General features: G+C 51.0%; 1 protein-coding gene across 5 annotated transcripts in view; it reads right to left on the bottom strand.

Moving 5' to 3' along the window:
• Positions 1-2877: 2877 nt before the first annotated feature.
• The window catches only part of MAST4 (microtubule associated serine/threonine kinase family member 4), a 525778-nt gene continuing 517676 nt past the window's right edge, over positions 2878-10979 (bottom strand). For all 5 annotated transcript variants that reach the window (XM_035014558.1, XM_035014559.1, XM_035014560.1 and 2 more), the window contains 2 exons: positions 9619-9800; positions 2878-9253 (listed from right to left, as the gene is read on the bottom strand). In XM_035014558.1, the coding sequence (XP_034870449.1) occupies positions 5412-9253; positions 9619-9800 (4024 nt within the window). In that variant the 3' untranslated portion in view covers positions 2878-5411. The remainder of the gene's footprint in view (positions 9254-9618; positions 9801-10979) is intronic.

Here is a 10979-nt window from a genome sequence, read left to right as displayed (position 1 = left end):
AGAGGCCAGTTTGTGAACCAACATAGAGAGCTTGATGGGAAACAAACAAACAAACCCCAAATGACATATTAACACAATTATTTTTATACATTAAAAATACACGCATACAAAACAATACCAGCGTTTTGTAAGAACACAAAAAGATAAACCATTTAATTAACATGGCTGCCTAGTGGGTGGAAGGGGGGATCAAAGGAAGTGTGGGGATAGATTCAATGAACTCTGGCATAAACTGGCTGAGAACTGGAGAGCAAGACGACCTCAATCGTCTACATCTGGGGCTCCCTGCCGTGAGTGAAAGCAATATGGCACGTCCATAAAACGAAATGCCATGCAGCCATTATGAATAACATTGCAGAAGCATATTTATAGATATTGAAATATATTTGTGATTTAATACTCAACCAAAGAGGTCAGCAAACATCATGTCCACTGTTATTTCAGTTTTTTGAAAAAATTAAAAACCTATATACATTGAAGAAGGACAGAGTGGCTGGTGGATTGCAGCAATTCATTTTTCTTCTCCTCTGTATTTTGAATTTGCCTCCTATGACCATGTTAGGCAACGAAAAGGAGTTTCATTGTTTAAGAAAGACTGCTTTTGTTTCTACAGAGGGACAAGAAGAATAAAGAGGTTACTGGTTGTGAGAATTTATAGGTACTGAAAAAGGAGGCAGGCCTTTGCCTAAGGTTCTGTGTTTTTAAATACTAATCGTCAAGCCCAAGGTTTACCAGTTGCTCTTTGAGGTCAGGGAGCAAAGAGTTGTTCTAAGGGTGCCCATGTGAACGAAGCAGGAGGCTGGCACCCCACTGATGGATGTGGGTGGGCATCTGCAGGAATCGCCCTAGTCCCCCAAAGAGTCAATCTGTCTCCAGCCTGGGAACGTCACTTCACAGCACTGTGTAACACAATGAGTGTATTCCGGAGGGACAGAATCTTCAGGCAAAGGATTTTTATTTAGACAGCTTAGGGCTGGAGGTTATGGCGATGCCAGGCTGACATATGAAGCCCCGGTAAATGCAACATGCTTGCTTCAGGCCTCGCAAACAGCTTCATCCTTCACCTCCTGGCTACTGACAGCCGTCTCCAGGCCATACTTAATGACACAGGAGATGAGTATTTGTTAGAGGCTTTCTGCTGCATAGTATCAATAGACTTTCTGCAAAGCGGTGTGTGGCAAGACCTACTAACCATATACACCAGATCTTTCTTTTCTCGACATCCAAACAAGCTTGACTGGCACGTGACGGAGGACACAGGGAACTCAAGTTTGGGGAACAGATTCCCTTTTAGAAGCGCTTGCCTGCATCCATGTGTTGGGACTGACCGTCCCCATGTCAGCCTGCGACAAGAGAGGGCCACCTTGGCTTTTGGAACACACGGTCCCAGAAATCAGTGGGATGTTGTTGTGTGTTTTTCTGTGAGGACTGGTGCTGAGATTCCAGTCCACGGTCCAAGGAGTCTGAACTGCCAGAATACTTGAATCTGGGCCAGACTGACTTTCAATATGCAAAATATAATGAAGCCAAGGTTCAACAAAGCTGTGGTCATGTCTAGCTTTTGTAGATACCTAAGACATGGAGAATATTCATGGGGGAAAAGCTAGAAAAAGAGAGGACTAACACAAATCATTGCTTTTAGAATGGGTTAAAACCATACTGGTAGGTGGGAAATTAAATTTAGAGAGCTGCCCTACCCTTGAGTTGCTTCATGCCTGGCCTGTATTGAAGGAAACAGATTTCTGTAGTTAATAAAGCTACACTTCCTCATGTTACATTTGTGTTGTGAACCAAAAATGCTAGATGGGAAATTGCCTACTGATTGATTAGAATTAATAAAGGAGCCCTAATACAGAGAATGATTAGCTGCCTTGGCTCGTGGTTTCCCACCAATCATCATTTAATTTTGCACCATATGATTTTTCTGCATGTAAAGAGACAACGAGATGGCTTTAAGCATTCACAGAGGGGCCCAGACCTGAATGCAATCACATGACATCTGAACATATTTAGAAAGGTCAAGAACTTTAGAGCCAGAAAAAAAAAAAAATCTGGATTCTAACACAAGCTCTCTTCACAGGGTGTATATTAAACAAACAACATAGTCTGTCTGGGCCTGTTTCCTCATCTGTAAAATAGGGATGCTGCTACCATCTGGGTTGGGGCTCAAATGACATGGGAGATGAAAAGCATCTTGCCCAGCGCCACGCATGCATATACTAGGTAATATATGTATATACGAGGTAGACAACAAATGTTAGGCTGCATCTTTCATTCCTGGTGGTTTCAGCGGCTTTGATTACGAGGAAAGAGAAAGGAAGGGAGGAAATGAACGAAGACAGGGCACAATGCTAATTGATGGAGGAAGGTTTTAGGAGAAGTGAAGTGAAGGAGATGGTGTCCCTGAGGAAGAGACTGCACAAAGACAGTGACCGTGGTGTGGAAGCTGGTAAGTTCTGCAGGCAAGGAATAAGGTTGGGAGAAAATGTAGGAAGGCATCATAGGAAGACTTAATCTTCAAGAAGAGAACAGTTGTGTAAGTTAAGAAAACCATCAGGGGCACCTGGGTGGCTCAGTCAGTTAAACGTCCACCTTCGGCTCAAGTCATGATTTCAGGGTCCTGGGATTGAGCCCCACGTAGGGCTCTCCACTCAGCGGGGAGTCTGCTTCTCCCTCTGCCTGCCGCTCCGCCTGCTTGTGCTCTCTCATTCTCTCTCTCCCTCAAATAAATAAAATCTTAAAAAAAAAAAAAAATTAGCAAACCATTCCCCTCCATAAAAAGCAATCTGCAAAGCCCCATACTTCCAATAATATACAGTTATATTCAGTAACACTGTAGAGATGTGTATATTTAAGAAAAGAACATCTTAGTCATTATCTTTTCATGCTAAATTTTTATTTCAATGTTATGCAACTGCATAAGTATAAATATTTGTTCCATATACAACAGTTATGACATCCATAGGGAATTTCTTAGAGAAAATAAGACTGCAAACACTTTATTGCACAGATCCTAACAAACTTTGAAGCTGGTAAATCTACAGCTGGGAGTACTACCGAGGAGCACATCTTACAATCACAGGAGACTGACCAAATAGAACACAGGAGAATTTCTACCAGCTGACTGGAGAGGTTTACAACAACAAACAGGTATTACATGAATGCAACCTTAAGTACTCTTTACTCATCCAAAATGCAAAAACGTATTTGGCAAAAATGATAATACACTATACAAAATATACATAAAAATATCATTTGTAAACAAGCAGCTAGTTGTGCTTTAAAGGAAACTGGACAGTTAAAAAGCAAAGGCTATAAACCTTGAACTACATCCCCGATAGACCTGCCGTGGTGTCTGAGTACAGAGGACCGGGTTATGACAACCGCCAAATACAGATATGAATTATAAATGTTGAGACCACTTTGGAAACCCACGTGAGTTCTTTTAGAATATTTGTTTCTTCTACAATTTCACAATGTAGTGATGGGGAAGAGCTAAAACTACATGGGGAAAAAAAAATCAGGGGCAAGGAGGAGACTTTTTTTTTTTTTTTCCATTGCCAACTCATTGTACAATGAAGGACAACCAAGTAGTCAGTTAAGTTATGCCTTTGTTTTTTGGAGAAGGGTTTACAGCCTTGCTTAAATAATTTATAATCCACAGGCTGTGCTTAGAGGAACAATTTTATAGCTTGAAGATACTAAGACATCCGAGGGGGTTTGGGTGCTGACTTAGTATTTATTGGTAAATTTTTTTTCTCTTAAAAAACAAAATAAAATAGCCTGCTATGGATCCCAAACATCTTATAAAGACTTATCTGTGTGTATTTTCTCTTAGTGCCTTTAGAACTTATGTCAGCAAGGGTCGTCTTACAATACAAAACAAGCCACCAGGACAACTGCAACAAAAACAAACAAAAAAACCCCCTCAGCACTAAAATGATTTGACGAATTCTACATATCCCATGGTATACAAAATTTAAATAAGGCTTAGCAAAAGTAAAAAGGACACATTCAAGCACCAAATAGCTCCACCAAGTCTTTTTGTTAAAAAAATGCTGCTCTTTATTAATACAGTATTTTTTTTTTTTTTTGCATACAAATAAAGAGATCGTGTTATGTAATGTATGGAGCTACTCGATGCGTCAGAAATGAATGTGAAACCCAGGAACTTGCTAAAAACAGCAAGCTTCGTCTACAACATAAGGCCCCAGCTATGTATTAAGATGTATCTGATGTCCTGATTATTCATTAATATATATGCTATGATGCCAAAATCTGCCCCCCTTTCCCCTCAAAAAAGCAATTTAAAACCTCTTCCAATGCCTGATCCTTCTTAATCGATTTAAGTACTCTCAGATTTGTGTGTGGCCAGGAATTTTCCTTTTTGTTCAAGAGCAGGGCTGGTGCAAAACTACTACAAGATGTGTGCTTCTTGGACTAGTGACTCATAGCATAAAGGCCTGAGTTTAAGAGCATGAAAAGAAGGGAAAGTAAGAGAAATAAAGTTGACGTGTGTTTACAGCCCCCGCTACAGCAAGGGTGAAGACCCCACATACGCGCCCACAGACAAGGACAACTGGCCTTTCAGACAGTTGGACCCAGGATCAGAATGTCCACTGGGATGGCTGTGAAGTGAAAATGGTTCGCTCCCTTGGCTCCGGCCATTCCTAATGGAGGAAGATTCCAAATGCAGTGATTAGAGTAGTTCTTACTTTCAGATCTGGAAACACAGGTAGCCAGATACAGTACTACCAAAGTCTCTCTTGAAAAATACACACAAAAACTCACCATCTACTGTATCTAGGACTTTCTTTCACCTTTAACTCTACTTAGAATGTTTCAACTTAGAAAAATGTAGCTTCACTGAAACATTCTCTTAAAACCACAGACCAAAAAACCGGTGGGTGGATGCGTATAGACGAACAGGAGCGTAGCTATACTGTTCCATACACCCAATTTTAACCGTTTTGCTTCGTTACTACGTTATGGTAAGTGGTAAAGCAAAAATCTTAACTGGAAGAAAGAAAGAAAGAAAAAAAGCGGTGGTAAACAATGCAATCAGCAGCAAGGTACCGACTCTACATCCCAAACCAAACACATTGCTAGGTATTTACAGAGAAGATCTTTTTCCTCAACAGCCCTCAACTGTAAAGGTCTTTGTCGTTGCTGTTTGTACAAACACTATCCGGTACAGTTTTACCGGTAACAATCGGGAAGGCAATTGGAAGAAGGTCCCCTCTGTCTGTCCGACTTGCTGCCTCTCTCTCCCTCTCCCCGCCCGGCCGGCGGCGGCGAGGCTCCAGGCTCTGCCCGCGCGCGTCCCCGCACCGTGCTGGTTTCGGAAGGGAGTCGAGGCTCGGGTCCACATTCAGGTCGGGTCTCCCCAGTGCGGCCTGGGGCCGGGCCCATTACGGGGCCTTTTTGTGAGGGCTGCCACGCACACTCTCTTTCCCCCGCCGCTGCCGGACCACAAAGTCCTTCTCAGAAGAAAGGGCGATGGGCCGCTCCGGGTTTGGAGCTGGGGACGCCTCGGTGACTTCTCTGCCCGTGTTCTGCTTCCGAGTCTGAGGGGGCTGGGCCGGGGCGGGCTCTCTGCCTTTGCTTTCTCCCACGGGGGCAGTTCCCGCCAGGGCCCTGTCCCGGCGGCCGGCGCCCCCTGCCACACTGGGGCCCGGGGGGTGCAATTCCAGAGTGACGGCGGGGCTCCGAAAGGATGGCAGGGAGTCGCTCTTGGTCACGGCGGTTCGGGCAGCCCCGCCGGCCCGGGCGGAGGACGCGTCGCTGCCGCTCGCAGCGGCCTCGCGCGCGCCGGGCCTGGCTTCGGGAAAGCTGGAGGAGTGGCTCAGAGGCTTCTGCGGGAGGGCCGCGGGCCGCGGACAGCTCTGCCCGGGGGCCGAGGGTGACCGGCTCACGCCACCCCCGGGCTTGCCTGCCTCGGCCGGCGGCTTCTGGGCACTCAGCCCTCGCCCCCTGGCCTCCGGCAAGCCCTTCCCCACGGCCGCGGCCGGCCTCTCCGCGCCCTGCGGCCGGGCCTCGCCGGGCGCCGGGGGAAGGCTGGCCTCGGGCTTCCCGCTGCCGGCCGCCACACAAGGCGCTTCGCTGCACTGCCTGCCCTCAGGCCTCCTGCCGGCGGCGCCGGCCGGCGAACCCGCACTCTTGTCTGCCGGTCTGCACAGAGGTGGGCAGTCTTTCACAGTGGACGGTCTGGGGTGCTTTGGGGACGGGTCTTGCCTCTCACCGGCAGCGGCGGGGGGCCGGTCTGCCGACGCCTCAGCTCCGGGGTGTCCTTGCCACGGCAGCCGCGCGGGCTTCTCCAGCACGTCGGGGGGACGCGCGCCGCTGGCGGGCCTCGGCCTGGCGTCGGCAAGACCCCCTTCGGTGCGCGGCGGGGCGGAGGGTCCACCCCCCCGCTGGCTCGTCGCATCGGCGGCCGTGTTCTGGGAGCCTGGGAGGGCGGGGAGCGCATCCAACACGCCCTGGCCGCCGCCCTTGCCCTCTCGGCCCGGGCCCCCCGGCGGCGGAGCCCCAGGCTCTCTGCCCGCTGCAGGCCCACCGCCCGGCTTCTGGGAGGAGGGGGCCCCGTCCGGGCGCTTAGACTGCGGAGGGCTCGGGTCAGGGCCAGGCCCGGGCTTGTGGCCGCCGCCCTCGCTGTGCGCTGCGGTCGGCTTGGGGGCGCCGAGGAGGCCCGGGCCGGGCTCGGCAGCACCAGGCCCGCCCCCCGGCTCCCTGCCCGAGGAGCGGCTCGGCCGAGCGGCCAGGCCCGGCAGGTCTCTGGTGACTGCGGCGGGCTGGGGGCTACCGCCCACGTGCTTCTGTAGAAGCTCTTCCTTCCTCTGGGGCTCCTGGGGACGGTCTTTCTGCCACGCTGCGCAACCAGAGAGCGGGTCTCCTTTCCCATTCTCAGTGCCGGGGGGCTGCAGGGACCGCCGGGCAGGAGGGGCTTCGGGCGGGGGTTCCGTACCAGCCCTTCCTCTGCCGGGCTCCCTCTCGGAAGGAGTCCCTGCGGACGGCGAAGAAGAGGAGGCCTCCCTCGCCAGCGGCCTCACCTCAACCCGGCCGTCTCTGTGGCCTGTTTTCCCACAGGGCCCCCATGCGTTCTCCGTGGGCGCGGGGTGGGGCTGAGCGCAGCCGTCGGGGCGGGGCCTTCCCCCAGAGGGGGCGTTTCTGGAGCCGTCGCTGGTCTTGGCAGCTGCTGGAGGACACACCTCCACGGAGGGCTCTCTGCGGGAGTCGGGCCCGGTAGCGGCCCGCTGGCCTCTGGCTGCGGAAGGGCCCCTTTCAGACGATTCCCTCCCGCTCAGCTTCTCCCTCGAGGGGGCGCCTTCAGGTGGCAGCAGGCTGCGTGACCTGGACGGGTCGGCACCGTGGGGGCTCGGCCCCAGGAGGGGGAGGAGTTTAGTGTCGGGGCTGTGGTCTTGGTGTCTGCTGGGGCCCCCCTCTCTGTGCTGGAGATCGCTTTCCGTGGCTGCCACGGGGCTCCTGGCAGCATGGGAAGCTTTCCTGTCCCGCTTTAGCTCAGGCTCAGGCAAGGGAGCTGCTGGTGAATTCTGGAGACCCCGGCTGGAGGGCGGGAACCGGGACTCCAGCAGGTAGGACTTGCTCATCCTGAAGCTGGCAGGGGAAGGCTCCCTCTGACCGGCCGTGTCACCCTTCATGCCCCCGCTGCTGGGGAGAGCCGGTGGCACAGAGGGCCCCACCTCACTGGCGGGGCTGGGGCTCTGTGCGGGCTCCGGGGACGGCAGCTCGGTCTTGGAGGCCTGAGGTCCAGACAGGAGAGCAATATCCAAAGTGCCCTCAATTGGCTTCAGGCAGGACACAGACCTACCTTCCAGCTTATACTCGGAGGGGCTTTTGCGGACAGGTGACTCGGGAGCAACCAAGCCCGGCTTCTCCACTCCACCATCCACCCGGCCGGCTAGGGCCTTGAGAGGGACAAAAGAAACAGCACTGATCTGCGTCGGGTGGGCACTGCTGATGAACGCTCGGCTCTCAGAGGCCGGCAGGGCCTCCTGCTGTGCACCCATGGCCCGGACTGGGTTCCCGGGCAGGCTTTCGTGGGCACTAGAGGTCATCTTGGGCTTGAGCACAGGGCACAGGCTGTCGTCTTTGTCTTCAAGTGACATTTTCTTTCGGAGGTAATCGATGTTGGCCAGTTTGCTGTCTAACTTCTCACATCGGAGACACTCCTTGGCCTGGGGGGCCTTCTCCAGGTTGTCCCCCTTCGCGGAGCTGGACCTGTCCGTGGAGTGACAGAGAGTGTCCTGGAGGGTGCTGGGAGCAGAGGTGCGCTTGAAGTCACAGTTGCCCTGGCTGTGCTCCCCAGGTGCCAGGACTTGGCCCGTCGCTGCCCCTTCCGAGGTCACCCCCTCGCTGGCCCGAACGCTCGCCTGCTTGTGAAGAGCCCCTTTCAGTAGACTGCCCAGGGACTGGGTCTCCTGCAAGGCCACTTTGTTTTCAAAATGATTTGACCTTTCTAAAGCCTTTGGGTATATCTTTTTCTCTCTCTCTTCTAGCCGAAAAGTCGAGAGGTTCTCTAAATCACTACCAAGTCCATGGGATTTCTGGTGGGGTTCCTGTTTCTCTGGGAAGCCCTCTGGTTTCTTCACTACCACCTTGGCCTTCAGCTTCTCTCGGTCCAGCTCGTCCACAGACTCCTGTCTCCCCAGCTTCCGGGAGACGGGGCGCTTCAGGCAGCCTTGCTCCACAGGCCTGGCGCGGCTGAGCGAAGGCGCCTCACACACACTCTCCTCCAGGCTCTGCAAGGTCACTTCCCGCTGAGGCTGCTCCCGCTGCGCTTCCTCCTGGGTCACCTCCAGGCTGTGCTTGCGGGAACACAGGTGCTTTTTGTCACTGCCATAGGAGGGGGAGAGCTTCTCCTCTGACTGCACGCGCTTGAGCAGCGGGGACCTCGGGGGCTCTGCGCTCTTGGGCCTCACAATATGTCTGACGATGGTGGGAGGGGAGTGCATTTTGCTGGGAAAGGCCTGAGCGATCTTGGGATTGCCAAGGGAATGTCCCAACAGAGGGGATGGTGACCGCTGGGGGGAGGTGGGCTGTGGCGTTGGAGAGGGGGTCCGGGCCAGCGGGGAGAGGGGGATGCTGCCAGCCGACTTCCGCCTTCCGGACCGGTAGCGCTGTCCACTGAGTTTGGGGGCCAGACCATGGAGGGTGCTGGGCCGGATGTGTCCTGACCCCGCTGGGGAATTGGGGGCGCTAGAGCTTGGGGAGCTGCTCTGAGAGGAATTAGTACCTGTGGGTAGAAAACAGAAAGCCGTGAGCAGTGGACTCCTTCCCTTTTCTTTCCGTGCTTCCAACCCAAACTCTCTTAGATCAGGTCTGATAAAGGTCAGAAAATTGTCTTAGCATTTAACTCTAATGAATACACGCTTTTCAGATAAATCTTCCCCACATCAGGGTTCAACCCACTACTTCCTGCCTTAATTAGGTCTACATAGCCACATCTCATGACTGCCCTATAAATCCTGTTCGTTGCCATCTACATCCTCAACCATCTTTCATTAAGTGGAATAAGCCTCCTGTCCCTCAGGAGCTCAGATGGTGATTCTGACCTCCTCTCAACTCTCCCTTGCCGTGTGGGCCAGGAGACTCACTCACCGGATGGGAAGTCGGGGGTGGAGCGATAGCTGGGCGTGGGGGACCGGGGAGACAAGCTGTGAGTGGGGGAACCCGGGAGGCTCTCCCCTGATGATAGGGACCGGTTCAAGCAGGAGAAACTTCGGCTGGTGTGGAGCAAAGGAGAAGGTTGCTTGGCTAGTTTTTTGAAAAGGGATCTTCTCCTAGAGTGAAAACAAAAGAAAACTGATTAGATTCTACATCTGGGGCCACCCCTGTCTCCCCACAATACCCGTGTAGTCAGTTCACACCTCTGGGCGAGGGACAGCGGTCTGGTGGCAGATCCTACACTAAGGCGTAGGTACCCACTTTCAAATTAAAAACCTTCTTATGACTTAGAAAGGAAGAGTCTTTGATAGTATACAACGGAAGCTCTCTCAATTCCAAATACTTTAGGAAGGGCTGAGAAAGTAGGAAAAATACAAAATACATGAAATAAGTATTCATTTATTTATTTGTCAGGTTTATGAGGAGGGCATTCTTTACCCGAAAGAGTCTAAGCATGCACCCTCAGACACAATGACACAATTTAATTAAGAAATAATACAAAGTAAATCTCTGGAAGAAAAACCATTATCTTGGATATAGAATTCTTTAATGGTGATACGCTGGGCAGAGGCTTTATCTAGGAGGGGCTGTTTGCTGTGCTTATTCCACCGTGGGCTCTTGAAAATTCCTAATGACAATGTAGGCTGTACATTAACATAGAAAAAGTGAGAAAGGTGAACTGAAGCTTATCGTATCAGCAGGGCACCAGACACTATGCTGCAGCAGAAGCAAATGTGTATTTAGTGCTCAACAAGCATATCTTAAAGCAAAAAAAAAAAAAAAAAAAAAAAAGCTTCAGACGGCTTAGAAGTGCAAGTGGCTGTAGAAAGTTCTTTTACCTCTGCCATCATGCAAGCCTCACCCACCCCCAGTGAGCTTAAGCAAAAGTTTAAACACTGCTGCCCCTTGGAAACAGTGCTCTGTATGACTTAAAGCATAATCCAAATTAATCCAAATATAAAGCACACATTAAAAAATATATAAATCACTTATTTATCTAATAAAGCACATATCTCAGAACTCATGTGTTTAATTTTAATCAAAGCAATACATGTACTTGGGTTAAACAATTACATCATTTTATACAGTTCATAATGAAAAATAGCAACTCTGCTACTCTGCCCTTGGCCCAGTCGCCTGAGAAACCACTTTCTACTCCTTTAGCTGTTTCTTCTCCTATTTGTCTGCATATTGCTAAGTAATCTCTTTATGCTATGTTTTCATTGTTCAGTTTTAGAAACTATCTATTGACTTCCTAGCAGAGAAGATGAGGATGAAGCTCTTACACAAGCCCC

This window comes from Mirounga leonina, unplaced genomic scaffold (assembly GCF_011800145.1).
Source record: "Mirounga leonina isolate KUSES-001 unplaced genomic scaffold, KU_Mleo_1.0 Mir_168, whole genome shotgun sequence".
Lineage (NCBI taxonomy): Eukaryota > Metazoa > Chordata > Mammalia > Carnivora > Phocidae > Mirounga > Mirounga leonina.
Note: the sequence above shows the minus strand (reverse complement) of the source record. Positions and strands in the feature narration are given on the sequence as shown.